The 24,946-nt window shown below is 39.6% G+C and overlaps 1 protein-coding gene across 2 annotated transcripts; it reads left to right on the top strand.

The window, feature by feature from the left end:
* The first annotated feature begins 48 nt into the window (after nt 1-48).
* On the top strand, nt 49-24,211 carry LOC124861703 (N-chimaerin-like). 2 transcript variants are annotated; one of them, XM_047355624.1, is made up of 15 exons: nt 49-188; nt 496-590; nt 2,853-2,891; nt 3,054-3,109; nt 8,367-8,398; nt 8,506-8,619; nt 9,605-9,731; nt 10,331-10,492; nt 14,701-14,778; nt 18,947-19,031; nt 19,904-20,077; nt 20,486-20,563; nt 20,660-20,797; nt 20,906-21,011; nt 21,951-24,211. In XM_047355624.1, exons 2-15 carry the CDS (start codon nt 572-574, stop codon nt 22,120-22,122), a joined length of 1,380 nt encoding a protein of 459 aa, XP_047211580.1. In that variant the 5' UTR covers nt 49-188; nt 496-571; the 3' UTR covers nt 22,123-24,211. The 2 variants fall into 2 exon arrangements, with proteins under 2 accessions (XP_047211580.1, XP_047211581.1); XM_047355625.1 differs by having other exon boundaries at nt 54-188; nt 501-590.
* The last annotated feature ends 735 nt before the right edge of the window (nt 24,212-24,946 follow it).

Below are 24,946 nucleotides of genomic sequence, written 5' to 3'. Positions count from 1 at the left end.
TGTCCCCGCCCACCAGAGCTCATTTTTCATTATGAAGACAAAACAGTGCAAATACACCAAGGTATCCAGGTCAAACAGACCTTGAGGCGGGAGTAACGGTCTGTTGCCATAGTTACCTCCCAAGAGAAGGCGAGACTGCTCACGTGACCTGGCAAGATGGCGACGTTAGTGCAGAATGAGATATAAATGTGAGTATCTTTAGCTTGCCGCCACATTTCCCCGAACTGGTGTTTAACCTGTTAATTTTTGGTTGCGCAGTGTCGCTGTTTTTCTTTAAGAAGTAGGAAACATTTCGCTCCGTTTCGTCCTCGCTTCCTTATGCCAGCTGAGGAAGCGTTACGGGAATCGGCTAACGTTAGCTCTCCCCTGCCATAGTCTCACCACTTATTGTTTTACCGTTACTGAGCTCTTTACACTGCTATCAAGTCGTCTTCATCGCACCCAGTGACACTCAGTTTCTCCACTTTCTTGACATTGTGTCTCCTTTCTGCCAAGATCAGAGTTACCGGGGTCCGAATTTGGACGAAACTGGGAACTACTGATCAATTGTTCATCATATCTATTGATCAGAATGGCCTTAAATGTCTTTGGTAAGCAGCATCACACATCAGATGATGTAATTGTAGTGTGTTCATTTTTTTTATCTGTGTATTTTGGAGAAGATGGCTTAAGATCTCTTCATTAAAAGTTAATGTTTTGTGAAGCGATGCAAGTATTATTGAATATACAACACATTTAAACTGACATTAAAAATATCTACATCCAGTATTTAGGAAAATGTACCAATGCAATAATGCGTATTTATTTTTCCAGTTACCTAATGTGAAACTATTTGTTTAGCATGTATTCAACCTCCTGCACGTTTAAACAGTACCACAATAAAAAAAATAATTGAGTCAATATTTAAATGTGATCATTCAAATAAAACTGGAAATAAATAAATACACTAAGTGTGAAAAGTATTAATTAGGAATTTAAAGCAACAGGTGCTTAAATCCTAAACAATAATTTAAAGATACATTTAATAGTTTCTCTGCTACAGTGCACAGTGAAAACAATTATGCAGTAAACTAATTCTAATCTGCTTTGTAAGTAATATAAATATTTTTATTAATGCATATATTTAAGAAACTGTGATATTTAAAATTTTCCACTCATGATAGGTTTATGTCAACATTAGGTTATTTTGTTTATGTATTTATTTGCCTAGTAAGTGGTCAAAAGATACGTAGGTTAACCAATCATATCTAGGAATCTACTAGATTATCCACAGTGGCAGGTAAAATTATTATATGCTGGACTATAGCATAGAAACCATTATTATTTAATATAACCTTTTCCTGTATGAGTTTAAAGTACAATAAATGTCAATTTTTACCAATTATTTTCAGATGTCTTTATTTAATTATTTAATGAATATATATTATAGAGACATTCTAATAAAAATAGCTACAATTATTTATATAAATTCAATATATTTTTGTAAAATATTATTGAAGTGATGTATCTGTAATTAATGAATAAAAATGTTTTGGATTGTGGCACCATTGGCCCTCGGTGCATCAATGAGAGCTTTGTCCAAAATTAAAATTTTCTGTTGAATATTCTTTTTTTTTTACCTCCATTTGCATTAAACAGTCTATAATAGAATAATCCAGAATGCACCACACCTTTCCTCCTCTATTTACACAAAACGGTACAGTAACTGGGTTTTGGACGCAGAGTGCATGTTATGTCTGCATGCTCGCTGAGTTTGTCTTATCGAATGGCTGTATTGCCTTGAGAAGAGGGCGGTGAGACGCTCTCCCGGGGAGGACGAGGAGTTATTTTGAAGACAGGACGAGTGCTGAATAGATAAGGCTGTGGAATGAACACAGAGTACACCAAGACAGGAAGTGGTGCTGTTAGTTTTACACATGCAGCAAAGATGGAACAATTTACAAGGTGCTGACCAGAGGATGCATGTTTATTTTTTATTGTATAACTTGGAGTTTGTTGTGGAAACAGTTTAATTTAATGTGCGGATGTTTTAGCATTGTTCCAAGTGTTCCTACAGAGAACAAATCCAGGCGTTTGTTAATTGTTTACAGTTATTATAATCAGGAAAGTAGAGATACGTCAACTTTATCTGCCAGAGTTTCAGTATGTTGGAAAGCTTTCCACATCGGGAATGATAACGTTTCTGCAGCAGATGTACTTAAATGCTGCAGGGGAGTAATTCTGCACAGCTGTTCTGTTTTATTAACTTCACACAATATCGTAAATATATCGTCATCACAGTATCAACGTGTGCAATATTTATATCGCAAAGGACAGTCTGGAGTGCAATAATTGCTGGCTAATAAATTCCAAGTATTTAAACTTGCATTTTTCGTGCTAATGTAATGTTTAGCCAATTGGTCAGAGTCTGCTTACACAGGACACTAATAACGTTGCCCAAAATGTTCAGGGTGATAGAGTTGTAGAGATGTTTTTGAAAGGATTTCACCAGAAGTAGAGAGGATTATCTTCAGCTATTCTTCCAGAATTCAGCCAAACTCCAAACACCTGAGGCTAAAAATGCCCCCACTTTAAGCACCACGGTTCCCACACAGTATGGAGTGTTTGAATTTTAAATCTAATTCAGTCAGGATAAATATGGAAAAGAAAAGAGAATGTGGAAATTCTTTTAAACCCATTCATCAGTCTGTCTTTCCTTCAATCATGCCTCATTCTATTCTTCCTAGCAGAAGATGAAAAGCTCTTTCTAATCTGACCTCATCTTGTTTATGATTACAGCCAAATCTTGTCCACTAAATGGCACTGTAGCAAAGAGAAACAAGAATCATTTCTTTGTTTTCCTTTGTCCTCAGATCACGATGAGTACAGGCCACCAGTCTGGAAATCTTACTGTAAGTATCAATAAAATGTTTTAATGCAATATTTGCAGTTTTGTTTCTGCTCTTATATTTTCTTTAATCTTAATTACTTTGAGTTGAGCACAAAGTTGAGCCTTCTTTGTGTGTTGGTTACATGAAGTTTTGCAACCGTGTGAAATCTGTTTTCTGCTGCAGTGTACCAGCTCCAGCAGGAGGCGCCACACCCTCGCAGAATCACTTGTACATCAGAGGTGAGAACACATCTGGCACGAACCCAGTGTTTACTCATGATTGTTACCAGAAGATTCAGCTTTTTATCTGTCGTTATTAGCTTAAAGCGTTAGACCAACAATTATCTCCTGGAAGGTTAAAGGAAAGGTGAGTTTATTTTGGTGTAAAAAGATCATTCAAGTTGCGTTACAGGAAAATAAATGGATCGGAGGTAAAGAAAATCACATTAAAAACAACAGAAGTTAGGAATAATTTTAAAAAAAAGTAAGCATGAAAGCATTTTTTAAAACAAGTAAATAGTTCAGACATGATAGAAATTAACAGATGATGGGATGTTTTTTTTTACCTTTATGGGAAAGTTGCACTAAGTAGTCTAGAAAATTATGACATTTTTTTTCTTTAGCATTTTCCAGATCTGGATAAATATGGAGAAAACAAAACTGGAGTACGGAAAAATGTTTGAGTTTCTAAACTTTATTCCTGTTCTGTTGTCTAAAAGATAAAAAAAATAAAATAAAATTTCTAAACAATAAAATGCTTCTTACATTGATTTAGGCTTAATCGACATCCTTTACCTTTTAATCTCAACTTGAGTTTTTTCAAAATATTGATTGGTTTGGTTTAAGTGGGTCCAGTAAATAATTATAAAAAGTTCCCACCTGGTGACGTAGTTTTTTTTGTTAAGTAATGTTTAGGATGTAACTACATTTCTTTAAAAACTAAATTATGGACCAAAGAAAAACACAGAATAAAAGACTCAAAGTGATTTTCTAGGGTCCCAGTTTTAGAGCGGCTGGACGAGACAAACAGTCATTTAAAAGATGCTGTCTTTATTGCCATTTTGCTTCTTAGATCAGAGCTCTAGACCGGACCTGTGTGTGGTTTTAAAACTGGGTCTGGCTTTGGCGTCAAACCAGGCAAGAAAACTATCAAATCTTAAACTTTTACAAGCAAAATTGATAAATCAAAAATGTACCAACTGCGCTTTAAGCAGTCTGTGTTTAGTCTTGGATAATTCAGTCCAGATTTGACAAATTAAAGTGTTACAGATTTTAAAATAAAGCTGATTTAACTCAACATAACCACACTGCTGGACCAGAAGTGAACCTCAGCATTGTATTGATTCATCATTTATTGAACATGGATATAAGAAAACCAGAGTGTGTTTCAAATGTCCACAAAATCTTAAAAGTTTAGAAAAGTTTGGAATTTTAAAATGAAAAAGTCCTGACTTGAAGGAACTAGTAGTTTCTGAACTTCTCAGGTTTTCAGGTGGTTTGTTTCAGAGCTGAGGAGCATAGATACTAAAGGCTACCTCCTCTTGTGTAGTTCTGGTCCTGGAAACCCTGAGTGAACAGGTCTTCATACCTGATCAGCAACTCTGACATCTATTTAGGTCCAGGACCATTCAGAACCATGTAGACCAGATTTTAAACACTCAGTGGTCATTATGAGACGGTGATTACTGATGCATAGCTTTGAAGCTATTATAATTAGTGAACAGAGCAACACTGAAAGACACGGGCAAGAGAAAACCGGCTGTGTATGAGTGTACACTGCTTTGGACAAGTATTTAAACCTTTTGAACTCATTATCTAACAGTCATGTAATTTATTTGATGTTTAGATGGACCGACACTAATTAGTGTATAATTGCAAAGAGGAAATAAAATGTCAAACTGTTTTCAACATTTCTTACAAATACTCCTAACAAGCAGCATCAGGAAGACCATTAGGAGAGTCATTAGTCAGATTATCCAAAAATCTTGCTTTTATGGAATTTTGGCAGCATTGATGGAGCTAAATTCAGGACAATCCCAGAAGAAAACCTGTTAGATGCTGCAGAAGACTAGAGTCTGTGGTGGAGGTTCACCTTCAAGCAGGACAACGTCCCAAACATCCATCCAGAGCTTAAATGTCCCAGTCAGGACCAGACCTGAGTCTTTTTGAGAATCGGTGGCAGAACTTAAAAATTGATGTTCACAGAAACTATTATGTCTCATTTCATCGCAGTGGGGGAGGCGGTGTGACGACTCAGAGTGTGGGAGTGATCAGTGTTGTGCTAAAGGTCATGCTGGTGTAATCCTGAGCTACACGTGAAAACACAGAAACACCTCTGGTATTCATGTACAAGCTGATCTCTTCTTCTGCACGATCTAAACGGCGGGATTTCTGTATTTGTTTCAGAGAGAGAGAGAGAGACGTTTTTACCCAACAAAGGGGTCATTTTTGGAAAGTGTTTTCCTGGTTCTCACTTTTTTTTCATGCTGTTTTTGGGTTAGGTTTAGGACTAAGGCATGGATTGAGTTTACTTTAGGGTTAGGTAAGTACCGATAATGGTTAGGGTCAGGGTTAGACCATAGAAATGAATAAAATGAATGGAGGTCACTGCAAAGTCTTCCTAAAGATAGAAAGACAAGGATGTGTGTGGTTTGGGGGAACCCAAAGGGATTAAAGATGTGGGATTTGTCTGTCTGGTGAATTTGTTTAAAGACGTCCTCTGAGGTTGTGCTCGTCATGCTGTGGGTAGATATCAGATGAACAGCTTTTTGACTTTGCAGCCCTGGCTGTAGTAGGGTTGTCGATGCTGACGCACTTAAAGTGGGCAGGTAGATGGATTGAGGACACCCCACCACCCCTTATGTTTGTCTGCTCCAACCAGCAGAAGTAGAAGGTTACCTGTTTGGGTGTCAGCCATATGTGACTAAATGAGGGTCCAATAATCATTCATCTGTGGCAATGTGTTAATCATTTACTGTGTAAATAAAGTCGCAGCAGTATTTGGAGTGAGCCCCCAGTGCCATCTCCAAACAGAAGGATTTTTCATAAATCTGTCAGCACTTACGAGCTGCAGGCTGTCTTCTACAGATGTGCAGTCACGGTTGGTAGGACAGTATATCTGACGACTTCTATCCAGACAACTGGGAACAGACTATCTCCAGGCTTTTCATCGTTGGAGACGATCTTAATGCAAACAAATATTGAGATGAGATTTTGTGGCAGACCCTTATCTCCACACTTAGAAGCTGAACTAAACTCCAATATCTCAGGGCTTACCTCCACAGAGTGCGGTTTTTCAGAGACTACCTCCAGAAGTTTGGACAGGAAAGGATGGAACGGCCTGCCTGCAGTCCTGACCTCGTCGATGCCAGATAGACCAACGCAACCACACTCGTTGACTTGGATTAAATGCTGGTTGAGGACTGGGATGCCATCCCACAGCACTGTGTGTTTGGTTCTCCCACGAACTACTGAGGGTCCAGTTTGTTAAATGAATGAATTGTTCATTTATTAAAATATTTTTTCTTCAAACGTCAAACATCCAATAAACACCAAGCCAGAGTAAGTAGTGGAAAAAACTGACATCAGCAGAAAGGATTTGAGAAGCTTTTCATGGGTTCAACCCACATACTCAAACTCTGCTGCTTAACCCACAGAAGCATTTCCTTACGATTGTGGCACCATTTAAAGTGAACTGAACACAATTGTCTAATGGTGCAAGCTTTGTTGCCAAGAAGTAATGTTACAGCAAATAAATAATCAGCCAAACACACATCTTCCATTCATTGTATGAAGTTCAGAACTTGGTTCGTGTGAATAAAACATCACAGCACAAACAGATTGAGACTTTTTGCATTTATTCACTCTTTATTAGTGTTTTGGAGCTTAAGACCAGTTTTAATTTTGGTCTTGAAGACACATTTTCAGTCTCTGTCTTAAGACGGGTCTTGGTCTTAGTCTTGCCTCCCTGAAAGTCTTGGTCTTGTCTCTTGTGTCCAATAACAGTAATGTTCTTGAACTTGGTCTCTCATTACTTTGAGAGACCACTGGACTCAATCTCTCCTGCTCTTTGGTGAGGTGGTCTTAAACTACAGAACTACTCTAAAATGCCGTTTTGTTGCTTTGGTGCTTTAAATTGTAGTGTGGTGCTGACATTATTGACCCAGCAAAGCTGTAAGTTAATACGATGATGAACCTGCTGTAAAATTCCCAGCAGGCAGCTCTGCTTGTCGACAACATGGATTCGTAGATGATGGCACAGGCCTGGGCTGGAAAACTTTGATTATTTGCCCCAAGGCACAACACTTTGATTTCGTTAGTAAGAGTTAACATTTGAGTATAACCCAAAAAAAAGTCCGCACATGTTTTAAATGTAACATTTTCGGTTTTATTTCCTGTCATTCCCAGTTAAAAACAAAGATCCTTTTTTCACTCTTCATCACTTTGTTTTATTATTTCACTCAAAGGGAGCAGGGGCTGGAATGTGTTTGGGCTTGCATGAAATCCCTCATCTTTACTCAGTCGATGCAGTGCAGTCGATGGTGTCCATTGAGTGTTAGCAATGGCTATTAGTCTTAGCACTGAGGCCGCAGGCTGGGTTTGGCTTGTGTCCTGAGGAACACGTGCACAGCTGACATCAGATTGGTTGTGGACATCCACTTTCCTCATAAACCAGCAACATCTCCTGAAATTTCTCCCAAGTTTTATCATCTTACACATAATGTGTCAGTTTACTTTTACGGCTTGAGCACAATGCTTACATTCTGTAAATATATACAAAAGACTCAATTTCTTATGTAAATCAATAGGATTTAATAGTTTATGCAGCATCCAAACTAACATTCACTGCTGTTTGTGATGATTTATTGACCAAACAGCAGTTTTGCTGGCAGCAACAGTGAGTGTGTTCAGCCAAAGTGTTCAGCATTTATATCTGACTCATGCAATTTTCTCTTCGCCCACATAATCACGAATACATTGGCTGTTGGGTAAGATCTACATTCAGGTCGGTAAAATATGTGGGTTTGCTTGGACAGCCCTGAAGCCAGTGACATTTTCACACTTTATATAGTTGCTGTAGGCAGTTTTAATCCTGGTCGTGTGCAGGGGATGCTTTCAGTTTAAGCTTCCAACAAAGTCTGGAAACGTATGGAAATGTATTTATTTTCTGGATCTGGATGCATGTATGGAAAAAGGAAAATATTATTAGTATTTGTCTGAACATTGTATCCACCTATGCACGTCCATGTGCCGTACTGATGCCTTAAATTTAGGGTTCCTACAATGTCTGGAAAACTATGGAATTTTAACTATTTTTTTCCAAGCATGAAAAAATATTACTATTTTCCCTTTATTCTCTTTCTATCTATATCTACTCATTGATCTATTTATTTATTCATCAATCTGTTTTTGGGTTCCATCCATCCGTCCATCGAGACCTTTGAACCCAACCATACATTTGTTGTCTGTATTTAATCTGTATTTTCCCTCCTTCCAGGTGGAAAACCGCCCTAAGTACTACGGGAGAGAGTAAGTTGCTGTTTCGTCATTGTATTTAATGACCTGTACTGAGTCTGTGAATCTGTAACATGTTCTTCAATTTTTGGTTACTAAATCCGACTGCTTTCGTGTTCCAGGTTTCATGGGATGATCTCGAGAGAGGAGGCCGATCAGCTCCTGAGTCAGGCTGAAGGCAGCTACCTCATCAGAGAGAGTCAGAGGCAGCTGGGCACATACACTCTGGCTTTAAGGTATCTGAATGAAACCATGCTGGTTAAATCTGTGGAAGTTTACAAACTGAAAGGTTTTTCGTGTTTTTCCTGAGGGGCGTGTCAGCTCTATGAGGCTTTCTTAACTGAATGTTTTCACTGAGTAGGTGTCACACTTTTAAAATGGGCTCATGGCTCGATTCAGATTTACTTTTGGGTCAGTTGCTCTATTCATAGACATGTCATTCTTCCACCTGCACAGCGTTCTCTCACTGTGGTTCTAATTACCTTCCATAAATACTCCTTCATAAACCAGAGTCCCCGTCTGGGTGGCACAAAAGGAGAGGTTGGATTTTGGGTTAATGATTTATTCTGGTGCTGGTTTATCTCGCAGCCGTTTCACAGAGATCCACAAAGGAGCAGACAAATGTTGACCCGTTTTAGTTTTTCAGTCACACTGTTTCATCTGTTTTAGGGAGTTTTCTTTATGCTTTATGTTTATCCTGAGGACTGCAGAAATGTTATTGGGCAAGTTTACAGACTCACACAAAGTCTGTAATTTTTAAACCAAAAAAATATTTGAGTGGAAGCGTAAAAGCAACCATGGTTTAAGGTTAAATCTGAACATTCTGTAAGAAAACATGACATGTTAATTGAAGGATGGAGAGTTAGCTCTAAAAATCAATGGACAGAAGTGAACAACCCTGAAGAAAGTCTCATAATTGTCAGGTTTTAGGTGTAAAAGCATCTAATGTTCTTTTCAGAGTCAAAATCCCAAATCTCACAAGATTTTGGGTCCTTTCTTCAACTTAAGGAACATGTTTGATGTTTCTGCACATTGGAGTTGATCTTTGGTTTGGTAGAACGTCATAAAGTGACATCCAGATCCAGCTCAACAGTGTTTGGCATCAGCTGGAAGAAAATGTTTGAACTTTCTGAAATGTAAATGTGAAAATGTATCTGGGTGAGTTAGAAACGATGACATTTCACATCCAGGACAAAAACAGTACGTTTTTGTCTTTCTCAGGTTTGGAAACCAGACGAGGAACTTCCGTCTCTACCATGACGGGAAACACTTTGTTGGAGAGAAGAGGTTCGAGTCCATCCATGACCTGGTGACTGATGGCCTCATTACGCTTTACATCGAGACAAAAGTGCGTTTGTCTTTTACAGGATTCCTACTTTCCTTCTTGGTATCCTTTTTATCCTTCTTCCCTCCTTTGTGTCCTTACTTTGTTCTTTCCTTGTAGTCCTCATTCTTTCCTTTCTTTTGTCCTTCCTTGCTCCTGTTGTCTCTCCTTCCTTTTTTCTTGTGCACTTCCTCCCTCCCTGCCCTGTGTCCTTCCTTCCCAGCATCCCTCCTTATTTACTACCTTTTGCCCATCCATGTGCTCTTCCTTCTGTCGCTTCCTTGTGTCCTACCTTCTGTACTTTCTTTATTTAATTCCTTGTCATTCCTTATGTCCTCCTTTTGCTGTACCTCCTTTTCTTCCGTCATTCTTTAATTGTGTCCATTCCTCCTTCCATCCTTTCTTTTGTCCTTCATTTTTTTGTTTCTTCCTCCCTTACATTCTTCCATCCTGTTGTCCTACCTTCCTTCCTTCCTTCCTTCCTTCGTTTTATAAATCCTGGTTAAGGACTGGGAACTGTGCGGAACTAGTAGTTCTACATGAAAACTGTGCAAGAACCTTGATTTAATCTGTTTGACCCGAAACATAAAGCCACATTCACGCAACTCTCTCTCTTCTCTCAGGCAGCGGAGTACATCGCCAAGATGACCATAAACCCCATCTATGAACGCGTGGGCTACACCACTCTGAACCAGGAGCCCACTCTGAAAAAAATCCTGCCTCACAGTCCGGAGACGCCTGACGGACCTGTTCCTGTGAAAGATGGCCGAAACATGAAGGAGAGGGTGAGCAACTGCATTAAGTGTTGCTTGGATCTAGAAACTAGTGTGAAAGGTCAAGGGTTGTAGCATCACAACTGAAGTTCATATTAAAAACCCATCACTGTGTCCAAGATATACTGTAGATGATGTAATTAGCTGAACAAATACAAAAACAACCAGGATAAAACAAAGGCTAACTGCTTCTGCTACTTTATCTGGAGGGGAAGATAATGAAAGAGAAATTGGCCTTCAAGATATTAAACTTATTGATGGTTTAACTTTTATCTAAAGATGTACTGGTTTCTCTCTGGAGATTAAAGAAATGACTTGCGGCCTAATTTCAATGTAAATGTAAGTAACGGTAATTTGAGGGAAAAATGTTGGGGGGCAAAAAAGGCAGGAAAGAGGAATTAAAAGTATCAAGTTCATATAGACCGAAGAAGTAGATCAGCATGTCCCTAGTTGAAGGTCCAAGATCAGGCTGTTGGCTCTCTCACAGAACCGACTTGGGTTTGCCATTTTTCAGTTCAGCCGAACCAGAATCTGGCACTCTAACCAGGCTTGGTCCAGAATACAACTGGGCTTCCTTCTTGCTGGTTCTGAGCCTTGTTTGGATTCAGTTTTTTTCAGTCCGTAAACACAGCTCACCAGAGCTGGAGCTTCCGGAGAAGGAGATATCCCGAGATCAGATCTACCAACTAGAAATGAGCTTTGTAAATGTATGGCAATGTTGCATTAGCTGACCAATAAGAACAACAGAATTACAGTTGTTTGAAAAAAAAAAAAATTAGGTCAACCTAGTTTATTATTCAATTCTTTCTTAAAAAGTGTCCCCACACTGATGTCTGATCTCGTTTTTTTGTCTTTGGTAAAGAAATCTTGGGATGCAATAAAAGTGGGATTAAATTTTTTATAAAATGTCTATCAATGATCGTTTCAAATTAGCTAAAAGAGACGCCTCAAAGTGTGAGAAAGGTAAGATTTGTGGTACACTGTGAACTAGACAAATCCTTTATTGTGTATCTTTGTATCTTTTACTGTGTAAAACACGCTTCTGTTTGTTTAGATGAGCCAGTCCTGAGGAGTAGGATGCGAGACAATATGTGGTAACTCTAAATGTGTGTTTATGCATAAAATCATCAGGACTTCTGTTTCACTAAAGCACACAAAGGAATGAATAATTTATTAGTGGAAGCTGGAAGAGTTTGTTCTGCAGGCAGTACATCAAATCAGTTTCTTAGTACTTGGCCTGGACCTGCCTAAGTAACCATTAGGTAATAATACTGTTACAGTGTTTGTGGAGTGAAGAACAAATTGTAGAACCTGTAAAATGCCAGAATGAGAACAGGTCAAGTTGCATGACTGGAGTAATTAAAAGCCCTGGTGGTGAATTTAAAATAAGAACAAAGGTGAAGACAGGTGGTGTAAATGCAGCAGTAGGACGGCGGGAGGTGGAGGAGGATGGATGCAGAGGAGAGATGGCCTCCAGCCAAGAGCTCTGCAGTAAAATTACATAACATCAGCCTGATGCAGAAGGTTGCTATCTCCAAAATGCTGTCCTCTCAGGGTTCGACATTTAAGCTGTTGGCTCATTCATTTTTATTCGGCTCTGAGTTGATTAGTTTTGTTCCACAGAATCTTCTCTCTGTAGGCGGGTTTAGTTTAGACGGATGTGGGTGGAGGTGATAGGATAACGGGTCTTTCAGATGGTTCTTGTTTGTACATCAAAGCTTCCAGAGTCATCATTTGCTTTCTGTGGATAATAAACTTTCTCTGTCAGTAAACAAATTACAAAACGTTAGATCTGGGGTCTGTGAATACTTTTGCGAGGCAATGTACGTAGCTTAGGTGATCAGACGAAGAGCGAAGCAGGTGTAAAAGCGGTGAGTTTGTGGAAGCGTTGCTCCGATCCTGAGGCCCTGTATGACCTGCAGTGCATGGCCACCTTCCACTGCACCCCATACATCACTGTCTGTGCTTTGGTGTGCATGTGTGGTGGGGGGGTTGGTCCTGTGTACGTGTGTGCCTTTGTAATGAGGTGAAATTGCAGACAAAGCAGTGCAGCTGTGACATTGAGACCAGAGGTGGCTCTCATCATTGCTTTATAGCGATTTATGGTGGGTTTGATGATTGTTTGAAGCTTCTAGAAGAGCCATGAGCGCCTGCAGCCAGCTGATTGTCCTACCTCCTTTTTTATTGTTGTTTTAGTCCTTGACCACCTTCTCTATCATCCAACATACGAGTTGCTCACATTCACTTTGTCTCTTACAGTCACTGTCTGTTGGCTTTTGTGACCTTTAAGGTTTAAAAAGGTCTTAATAAGAACTTTGTCTTTATTTAGACCATATTTTAGGGCCAAAATCATTTTAAAAGAGCAAAATATACAATTCAATTCAGAGTGGAATAATTTAATGCACCTCTATTTTTCATCTCAACGTCTTACAAACAACTTAGGACAACTTTGGACAGCCTTGTGTTTCTCTGATATATTTGGACAAAATGGTATGCAATAGATTAGGACACCCTTACCTTAATTCTCATTGAAAAGGAGTAAAATCACATAAGGAGCACATGATGAAAACATCTTTACTCAGCTTTTTGAAGGAACCTCATACTTTGAGTTGTTGCTCCTGGAAATTAGAGCAACTTGTGAGTCTGGAAAGGGATTTAATAAATTCAAAATCAGCCATTAAACTGCACGGAAAACAGTCTACAAGTGGAGGACATTCAGAACAACTGCTAACGTGTCTCTCCCCCCCCTCCATCCAAGCAGGTCCTCCATAAAAGCAGAACGCAAGATGCTAAAAGAAGACTCCAAAAACCATGAAATTTCATCAAACGATCTAGTTTGCCACAAAGAATGTAGACAAAGACCAGGTCTTGTGGAATAACGTTCTTAGGAGAACTAAATAATTTTGACACCAGAACAGAGAACTTGTTTGCCATAAGCCAAATACAGCATTCCAGGAAAATAACCTTTGAGAAGTATAGTGGTGGAAGTGTCATGGTTTGGGGACGGTGTGCTGCAGCAGAACCGGTCCAACTCAGGATCATAGAATCCACCATGGATTCTTCTGTGTCAGCGGGTGCTGGAGATAATTTGAGACCATCTGTATTAATAAAAAGCTGAAGTAGAACTAAACAATGACCCAAAACATACCAGTGAATCCTCTAAGAATTGGACTGGCTGAGAATGAAGAAATTTATTATCTTTTAATGACTTCATTCATCTTTAATTACCTTTTAATTAAGTCCCTTTCTTTTCTAGATATAAATAAAAAATATTAGACATTGATTTGTGAACATTTCCTGAATATTAAAAATAAATTCTGGACTGTAGCTTCTTCTCTTTGGTTGCATGATGTAAACAGACAATTCAATCAGACCTTGGTGAGCTCAGATGTTAAACTCCAGCAAAACATGCTGGTAAAAAGACAAAAGGATGGAGGGAAACAAAAAGTGTGAAGGAATGAATAAAACAACAGCTTGTTTCTCGGCTCATTCTCTACCCCCGGGACAAGGCGAGGTGGCAGAACCGGTGGCGAAACAACAGGAACCACTGGAGCGTGATTGGCTCGTTCCTCTCTGAGTGTGACCTGTTAAATTCGTCCGTTACTGCAGCCTCCTCCCCCCACCTCTATCCTCCCCTCCCTCCCTGCCTCCTCCATCCGCTGGTAGAGAGGATGAGGGAAGCAGATTAACACAGAGAGAGCCGCAGGAATGCTGTCGCATCAGTCCGACCCGGGAGTATTTTACAGATACCTTCCAGGAGATGAAGAGTTTTTTTTGTTTAGAGTTTTAAATCATTGGACTGATTAAAATGAGCTTTTGTTGTGAAGTGGGGCTCCATCACGATGCCGCTCTAATCTGATTGGGTGATCTTTGTTGTGGAAAAACAGACGGATTGGTTTTGTGCTGTTTGGACTCTTTGGGATGTTTGGAGCTTCTCTCTAAAATAAATTTACACCGGATCTTCCACTATGCCGAGTCGAGAGTCGTACGCTGTTAAAAGAGGGAAAAAGCAGCAACACAGACGAAACGAGAAGAAAACGAGTCAGGAAGGTTCTTTATTTACAGCTGCTCTTGGGCTTAATGCAAGCGTTGGTTCCGTTCCCTCCCTGGCATCCTCCAGGAACGGTCCGGACCCCGTTAAACGGACAACGGCCCCCTTCAAACCAACCTCCCCTGCTTCCACTTTCTGGCAACCAATCAGATCTTTTGCCCTTTCACAGCTCACGTCTCTGGTGCGACGGGCCACGCTGAGGGAGAGCGACATGGTGCCCAAGTATGAGAAGGACCACAACTTCAAGGTGAGGTGCTCCTTTGATTTACCTGTATGCTGCCCGAACAACTGGTTCTGCTCATTGGACCCCATTCACATTAGTAAAAGTTGTTTGAAACATTTCTGTATCTACATGACTTGGTTTCCGTTCAGAGATTTTTATAGTGAGAGCCGCTGTTAATGAGACAAAGGTTCCTCCACAGTCTGGAGAAAACTGCTATTTGATTTTAGTGTTTTTAAGGCAGAGAAAATAAGAGGATGGAAAGATAGTCATATTTCTATTCTCCATCCATCCATCCATCCATCCATCCATCCATCCATCCATCCATTTATCCATCCATCTCCATCCATCCATCCATCCATTTATCCATCCATCTCCATCAATCCATCCATCCATCTCCATCCATCCATCCATCCATCCATCTCCATCCTTCCATCCATCCATCCATCTCCATCCATCCATCCATCTATCCATCTCCATCCATCCATCCATTAATCCATCCATTAATCCATCCATTAATCCATCCATCCATCCATCTCCATCCATCCATCCATTTATCCATCCATCTCCATCAATCCATCCATCTCCATCCATCCATCCATCCATCTCCATCCTTCCATCTCCATCCATCCATCCATTAATCCATCCATTAATCCATCCATTAATCCATCCATCCATCCATCCGTCTCCATCCATCCATCTCCATCAATCCATCCATCCATCTATCTCCATCCATCCATCCATCTCCATCCTTCCATCCATCCATCTCCATCCATCCATTAATCCATCCATTAATCCATCCATCCATCCATCCATCTCCATCCATCCATTAATCCATCCATCCATCCATCCATCTCCATCCATCCATTAATCCATCCATTAATCCATCCATTAATCCATCCATCCATCTCCATCCATCCATTAATCCATCCATCCATCCATCTCCATCCATCCATTAATCCATCCATCCATCCATCCATCTCCATCCATCCATTAATCCATCCATCCATCCATCCATCTATCTCCATCCATCCATTAATCCATCCATCCATCCATCCATCTCCATCTCCATCCATCCATTAATCCATCCATCCATCCATCTCCATCCATCCATTAATCCATCCATTAATCCATCCATCCATTAATCCATCCATCCATCCATCCATTAATCCATCCATTAATCCATCCATCCATCTCCATCCATCCATTAATCCATCCATCTCCATCCATCCATTAATCCATCCATCCATCCATCTCCATCCATCCATTAATCCATCCATTAATCCATCCATCCATCCATCCATCTCCATCCATCCATTAATCCATCCATCCATTAATCCATCCATCTCCATCCATCCATTAATCCATCCATTAATCCATCCATCCATCCATCCATCTCCATCCATCCATTAATCCATCCATCCATCCATCCATCTCCATCCATCCATTAATCCATCCATCCATCCATCTCCATCCATCCATTAATCCATCCATCCATCCATCTCCATCCATCCATTAATCCATCCATTAATCCATCCATCCATCCATCTCCATCCATCCATTAATCCATCCATCCATCCATCCATTAATCCATCCATCCATCCATCTCCATCCATCCATTAATCCATCCATTAATCCATCCATTAATCCATCCATCCATCCATCCATCTCCATCCATCCATTAATCCATCCATCCATCTCCATCCATCCATCTCCATCCATCCATTAATCCATCCATCCATCCATCCATCCATCCATCTCCATCCATCCATCTCCATCCATCCATTAATCCATCCATCCATCCATCTCCATCCATCCATTAATCCATCCATTAATCCATCCATTAATCCATCCATCCATCCATCCATCTCCATCCATCCATTAATCCATCCATCCATCCATTAATCCATCCATCCATCCATCTCCATCCATCCATTAATCCATCCATTAATCCATCCATTAATCCATCCATCCATCCATCCATCTCCATCAATCCATCCATCCATCTATCTCCATCCATCCATCCATCTCCATCCTTCCATCCATCCATCTCCATCCATCCATCTCCATCCATCCATTAATCCATCCATTAATCCATCCATCCATCCATCCATCCATCTCCATCCATCCATTAATCCATCCATCCATCCATCCATCTCCATCCATCCATTAATCCATCCATCCATCCATCCATCTCCATCCATCCATTAATCCATCCATCCATCCATCCATCTCCATCCATCCATTAATCCATCCATCCATCCATCCATCTCCATCCATCCATTAATCCATCCATCTCCATCCATCCATTAATCCATCCATCCATCCATCCATCTCCATCCATCCATTAATCCATCCATTAATCCATCCATCTCCATCCATCCATTAATCCATCCATCCATCCATCCATCTCCATCCATCCATTAATCCATCCATCCATCCATCTCCATCCATCCATTAATCCATCCATTAATCCATCCATCCATCCATCCATCCATTAATCCATCCATCCATTAATCCATCCATCCATCCATCTCCATCCATCCATTAATCCATCCATTAATCCATCCATCCATCCATCCATCTCCATCCATCCATTAATCCATCCATCCATCCATCCATCTCCATCCATCCATCTCCATCCATCCATTAATCCATCCATCCATCCATCCATCCATCTCCATCCATCCATTAATCCATCCATCCATCCATCCATCTCCATCCATCCATCTCCATCCATTAATCCATCCATCCATCCATCCATCCATCTCCATCCATCCATTAATCCATCCATCCATCCATCTCCATCCATCCATTAATCCATCCATTAATCCATCCATCCATCCATCCATCTCCATCCATCCATTAATCCATCCATCCATCCATCCATTAATCCATCCATCCATCCATCTCCATCCATCCATTAATCCATCCATTAATCCATCCATCCATCCATCCATCTCCATCCATCCATTAATCCATCCATCCATCCATCCATTAATCCATCCATCCATCCATCTCCATCCATCCATTAATCCATCCATCCATCCATCTCCATCCATCCATTAATCCATCCATTAATCCATCCATCCATCCATCCATCTCCATCCATCCATTAATCCATCCATCCATCCATCCATTAATCCATCCATCCATCCATCTCCATCCATCCATCTCCATCCATCCATTAATCCATCCATCCATCCATCCATCTCCATCCATCCATTAATCCATCCATCCATCCATCTCCATCCATCCATTAATCCATCCATTAATCCATCCATCCATCCATCCATCTCCATCCATCCATTAATCCATCCATCCATCCATCCATCTCCATCCATCCATTAATCCATCCATCCATCCATCCATCTCCATCCATCCATCTCCATCCATCCATTAATCCATCCATCCATCCATCCATCCATCTCCATCTCCATCCATCCATTAATCCATCCATCCATCCATCTCCATCCATCCATTAATCCATCCATTAATCCATCCATCCATCCATCCATCCATTAATCCATCCATCCATCCATCCATCCATTTATCCATCCATCCATCCATCTCCATCCATCCATTAATCCATCCATTAATCCATCCATTAATCCATCCATCCATCCATCCATCCATTTATCCATCCATCCATCCATCTCCATCTCCATCCATCCATTTATCCATCCATCCATCCATCTCCATCCATCCATTTATCCATCCATCCATCCATCTCCATCCATCCATCCATCCATCCATCCAGTGTAAACAAAGGTAAGTATTCAATGAGACCTCTGGAATGTGAGTCTGGAAAAGTCTGGAATTTTGTCATAAATTACACACCTGTAGAAGGTCAGGTGTCAACACACACACACGGAGCTCCGTGAGAACGGAGGTTATTAGCATTTCATTATAAAGAGCCAGTTAGTGCAGTAAATGAGCTGATTAAAGCTGTCCTTCCTGAAAGTACCTTTTCAGCTTTCCCATTATGTCTTTATCAGTCTTTTGTCCGTTCCTGACTGCCTAGTTTTAAGATTACCGCTGGTATTCAGCTGCTTTTGACCTTTTCTGAGGGATTTTCTCACCTTTTCTTATCAGCGCAGAGCTGCTCATACATAACCTTTTGTTACATCAGTCCACACAGTCTCTATTTAAATATGTAAAAACAGCTGTTTGAATGTTTTTCTCTTTAATGCAGGTTCACACATTCAGAGGTCCTCACTGGTGTGAATATTGCGCTAACTTCATGTGGGGACTGATCGCTCAGGGGGTGAAATGTGCAGGTAACTATATCTACATTGGCATATTTTTTCCAATCATTCGTTCTTCAGCATCCTGTTCTGATTCCCTCTGTGGATGTTTGACGTGTTACACCCCCCTCTGTTTAACCCAGAGAAGAGGCTGATGTTAGTCTGTTTGTTGTTGACTCATCTGCTGTTTTGTAACTGGGAATATGACGCCTGTCCAGTTTTAAAGAACCAACTGCCTCTGTGTGGGTGTCTCTCCTGCTCCTACGCTTCAGTCCTGCTGTAATTATAATGAAATATCAGGAATGCATGGAGGGAATGTTGTTACACTGATGCTGCCGGGGTTCCTTCACACGATGGAAAACTTTCATTCATGTTTAGACAAGTATGTAATTCCTGTTGTCCATCTATCCATCCATCCATCCATCCACCTTTTCATCAATTTTTGCATCTATCCGTCCGTCTATCCTTCTGTTCATCAATTTTTGCATCTATCCATCCATCCATCCACCTTTTCATCAATGTTTGCATCTATCCGTCCGTCTATCCATCTGTTCGTTCGTTTATTAGTTTATTCATCCATCCATCCACCTGTTCATCCATTTTCGCATCCATGCTTCTGTCCATCCATCCGTCCATCCATCCCTTCATTCTCTTCCTATAAAGTCTGTATTTTTCAAGGCTCCTTGTTTAAAACTGTAGAAATATCTGCCATAAATTTATATTTTGTCTTTGATATCTGAGTAAAAAAGACAGGGAATTCTGGACATCGATGTCTGGAGAGTTTGGACTTTTGACATGGACAGACCAGTCATATTCAGCATGTTAGGAACTCTGTGTCACTGAGCAAACTTTTAAGGTGCAAATCGACTTAAATGCATATAAGACGACCGTGTTTCCTCTGTCAGACTGTGGGCTGAACGTCCACAAGCAGTGCTCCAAAGTGGTTCCGAACGACTGCCAGCCGGACCTTCGGCATGTCAAGAAGGTCTACAGCTGTGACCTGACCACTCTGGTCAAAGCCCACAACACTAAGAGGCCGATGGTGGTCGACATGTGCATTCAGGAGATCGAAGCAAGAGGTGAGACGAATAAAGCACGAGTGAGTCAGAGATTATATAATGGAGAGAGGAAAAGTGGGAAGAGAGAACACCCACAGGGCTGCTGTGTGCGTCAGCCTCGCATTGTTTATAAAATAAGCAGAAAATGACAAGATATCTAGTCTGAACAGGTCTGGGTTGAGGTGTTCTTCTCTCACAGGAGAGCCACCACTGATAGAAAAGGATTGGCTTTGATTTGAGGTCTCATTGATACTTAGGATCAATAATAAGGCAAGCTTTATGCAATAAAACTGGACTCTGTGGGCTTATATTATGATTCATCCCATTTAAATTACAATTAATGCTCTGACTTTTAGGACTATTACCTAATATTTCAAATAAATATAATAAAAATGTAATTCATGGAATGTAAACTGTCCGATTGTCCAGGTCTTCAGTCTGAGGGCCTGTACAGAATATCGGGCTTCAGTGAGCTGATCGAGGATGTCAAGCTAGCCTTTGACAGAGGTGAGTGTCGCCACGTTGTTCACCGAAGGCCATCACAGCCCCGCTTCTTTTGCTTCGTTTGTTAGCATAATGTAACCGACCCATTTTCCTCCGCAGACGGAGAAAAAGCAGACATTTCCTCAAATGCTTATGAGGACATCAACATCATCACCGGAGCCCTCAAGCTGTACTTCAGAGAGCTTCCTATTCCCCTCATCACATATGATGCCTACCCACGATTCATAGAGACTGCAAGTGGGTCTTTTCCTCTTTCCTACCTTCAGCTGGTTATAGCTGAAGGTCCGACAGCATTTTTAGCTCTGTATTTATTGTTTACTTTTCGTTGCTGTGTGTGTGCTGTAGAAATTACAGACCCAGAAAAAAGACTGGAATCCCTCCATGAGGCCTTGAAGCTGCTGCCCCCAGCCCACATCGAGACACTCAGATACCTCATGGCTCACCTCAAGAGGTCTGAATGAATTATAATGCCAATATTTGTTGCCTGATTACTTTAACATAAGAAGAAATTTGGGGAATTATTAAAATTGTTAAATTTGGGGTAAATAATACTTAACTATTTGGCTTCAGTTTTAAATTGTGATTTTACTCATAGAAAAAAGATACTGGACCTTTATTGGGTTTATATACAATAAATATGAATACAGCAGTCATTGAATGTGTAATGAAAATTATTTCCAAATACATTGATGGTCAATGATGATAAAAAATAAATGCAATAAATCCAAAATAATAGTGGTAAGGTAGTAGTGATGCTCTGCACCTGCTTTAATGCAGCAGGATGACTGGCTGTAATTGATGGAGGCACGAATTCTGTTCTTTAGCATAAAATCCAGAAGGAGATTGTTCATTCGTCAGTCTGTGACCTTGACCAGGACGGTGAAACCAAAAATAAAGTTTGTTTTTTGTTTTTTTTTTTGGCCAGAAAAACCCAAAAAAAAAGATTAAAGTTTAGGAGTGGCTTAGTCAAAGTATGGGGTGAAATCTGTTTGAAATGAAGTGCCTTTACTTTAAACATGCTGCAGCATCTCAAAATTCACTGTGGGCCAAAAATCCTCCACAGCGAAGTAAAAGATTGTTAGCCAAGTTCTCGCTTGATGGTAGTTCTTGTTGCCAAGGGTAACACAACCAGTTATTACATTTAAGAAACAATTACTTCTTTAAAGAGGGAAAAAGTTGGTTTGGGTAGCTTTTTCCCGTTTATAAATCAAATAATTTGAAAGCTGTATGTTTTATTTGCTCTGGTTATCTTTGTCTGATTAATAAAATCTAAGTGTGACAAAAACAAAGGAAATAAGTAAAGTGGGTAAATACTTTTTCACAACGTTGCACATCACAGCTGTTAAATGTTAGCTGCTGTTTCATATGTCGCCCCCTCCTGTTCATCCAGGGTCACCGATTACGAGAAGGAGAACCTCATGTCCAGTGAGAACCTGGGTATCGTCTTCGGCCCAACGCTAATGAGGGCCCCTGAACTGGACGCCATGACAGCGCTCAACGACATCCGATACCAGAGACTGGTTGTGGAAACACTCATTACCAACGAAGATGTGTTGTTCTGAGAGAAAGGGACAAAAAAAACCTCCCAGAGAGGAAGAGTCTGTGGAAAAATGAACAAGATGAAGGAGGAATATGTCTTAAAAGACATTTGTTTTACAGATGAAGGAAGGGACTGTTTACTTAGACAGAAAATTAGAGGCTTTGGATGAAGGCCAGGATGTAAGGATAGGTGTTTCCCCATATTTTTATGTAATCTTTTACTATCAACAAACTTGAAGATGGTAAATATTTGATGGATAATGACAGCTGAAACTCTGAGCCTTTTTAGGTAAAAATAAATAACCGTAGAAATTGCCCATATAGGGGATTTATCTTTATTTCTTTTTAAACGGATGCCTGGAGAGTTTTAAATTAACTTTCTTTAGTTTTTCTGTTTATTTATCTTGTGAAAAGATCAACAAAAGTGATAATGGGTTACAGTTCTTGACATTTCAAGTTAAATCAGATGCCAGAGAGTGGGATTTCCTCGTTATTTATCTATATTATCTGGCCAATTTTGGACACAAAGGAAATTTGGGTTTGGTTGATTTTCATCCATTTCTTTGTTGTAGCAATGCATGTTGGCTATAAATCTTATGTTGAAGGAAAGGCTGATTATTTCCCCTTAAATGGTTCCACATCTGTAAGGAAAAAGCATTTGTGAAATTGAGAGTGAGGGTTGCACCAATGAAAACATTTTTTAATTTCCTCTACCATTGTCAGACATCTTATTCCACCATTGACTCTTGTTTTTAGCTGATGTGGTGTTTCTGCAACATCATCCAATCCAGTAAACAGGACCAAACAGCAGTCAATGGGAATTAGCTACTTGGCATTGGCACAGAGGACTTGGTAAGTTTTTCATGGCTGCAACCCACATAGTCAACTCCTTATTTGTAAGGACATAGTCATTCCTTACAAATAAAGCACCATTTAAAGGGACATAAACAGATTTAATACCAAGAAGCAGTTTTACAACAAAGAAACAATCAACCAAACACAAATCTTATTAATTTTGCGCTTATTTTTTTCTTTGATCTTCTAAAGATAATAAAATCTGCAACATATTTCTTCGGTATTCTTATCATTGACTTCAGAAGGAGATCACTGCATCACTTCTCAACATTTAAGCCTCCTCTAAGAAAGAAGCAGTACTGGCTTCATGAAAGTAGACAGCAAGATGAATGAGTAACTCCAGTTTATTCCTCAGAGTGAGACATCGGTGATTTAGACCTGTTCTGTTTTAATTGCACGTTCTCTCCAAAAACCGGACTCCAACTCCTCAGCAGCCATAAAGAGGAACTTTTTCATGTCATTGGTGAGCTTTTTTTAAAAGTTTTTTGTTGTTGCTGTGTAATTACTCCTCCACTCTTAAGCTACTTGTTGTCTTTAATCACCTGCTTTGTTTTCATGCACTAAATGGGACAGGCAAAGGAAAAGGGTTGCATCAAGTAGCTCGAGACATGCGTATGTGAGTTTTTTACATGGCTTCTACTAATTGTTTAATGTTAGTACAGTAAAGCAGACAAAGCTTCCTAACACAGTTATATTAGTTGAATCATAAGTAAAATATTAGGAATGTTAAATGTGTTCAAACATATCCAGCTGTGAAGAAGGTTTAATGTAAAGCTTCAACCAGGAAGTTATGTATCACTGGTCCAGTGCTGTAATATGAAGGAGTTTATTTTCTGTTTTTTGTTTTTTACAAACTTGTACCATTTGAAGGGATACAATGGAGGCCTTTTGCTTATTTCCCCGCTTTAGCTAAGACTACCTTTACTTATTTTTACCCCCACTTTTGTCGGGGGACGCTGTTTAAATTAAAGTGATAATGACCCAGAAAAATAACGAGCAAACAAGCCTTATTGGATGTAACTGGTGGGGAACATCAATATGTTTGTAACAAATTTTATATTTTTTAAATTTGTTCTTTAATTTAACACTGACTAACCAAATACTAACATCAAATTATTCCTCTGAGCCCTGCATGATCTGTGAAACCTGCTCTTTTAGCATCATTAAATGTTAATTTTTTATTGTCATTGCTTTAAAGTATTTTCTGTATGGTTTATGCATGTTGTAATTAAATTATTAAATATGGCTTTCAACTCATGATCTGAATGTGAAGTATTTGTAATAAAATAAGCTGATTGTTCAGAGTGCTGTATTCAAGCATATTTATATAAAGTTAAGTGGAAGAAAGAAATGTAGAAAAACTCCACTTTTAAGTAAAGTGTGAATAAAGTACAGCGTTTTTTTCCCTTGTAGTTGATTGGCGTTTCTGTGCAAAGTGTTCTGTTCTGGAAATCTTTTTAAGATATATCTTTATTCTTCCAAACATCTGCATTTTTGCAAACTGTATTGTTTTTAAATATAGAAAAAAATTGAGCTTTAAAATCAGGAATAAATTAAACAAGCAAGTTCACCCTGAAAACAGAGTGCAAGATAATATAAGTATAAAAGCCCTAAAATGTCATCATGAGACCTAAAACAGGTTGTAGATACTTCTGGTATGAAAATGCATGTCTGTACTCTCAGAAAGAGACTGAACAAGCTTAATTCTTGTTTAACTTCCATGGAGGGTGAACATAATGACACAAAAAACTAACAGCAAATCCAACAAGCCTGGCTGAAAATTAAAAAATAGAAAATCCCGGGTTGAACCAAAGCCAAGATCTTTGATCTCATGAGATACTGTTGGTTATATGCAAACCCCCTTTAAAAAAAAATCTTCCTCAAACCAAGACATTTCTATTCAATTATTTCAGCTTTTATGTTTAGGGTGTCCTATTTATTATCCTGAGTTAGAATAAACATTTTGGTAAATATATTTTAATACGCAAAACC

The sequence above is a fragment of the Girardinichthys multiradiatus genome, chromosome 24, assembly GCF_021462225.1.
Source record: "Girardinichthys multiradiatus isolate DD_20200921_A chromosome 24, DD_fGirMul_XY1, whole genome shotgun sequence".
Classification (NCBI taxonomy): Eukaryota; Metazoa; Chordata; class Actinopteri; order Cyprinodontiformes; family Goodeidae; genus Girardinichthys; species Girardinichthys multiradiatus.
This window is presented reverse-complemented; position numbering and strand designations above follow the sequence as displayed.

Bases quoted from the DNA above. Each gene is read 5' to 3' on its own strand.
- LOC124861703 (XM_047355624.1), top strand. The intron at 2,892-3,053 runs GTAAGTATCAAT...TTTCTGCTGCAG, and splicing joins ACCAGTCTGGAAATCTTACT to TGTACCAGCTCCAGCAGGAG. The intron at 3,110-8,366 runs GTGAGAACACAT...CCCTCCTTCCAG, and splicing joins GAATCACTTGTACATCAGAG to GTGGAAAACCGCCCTAAGTA.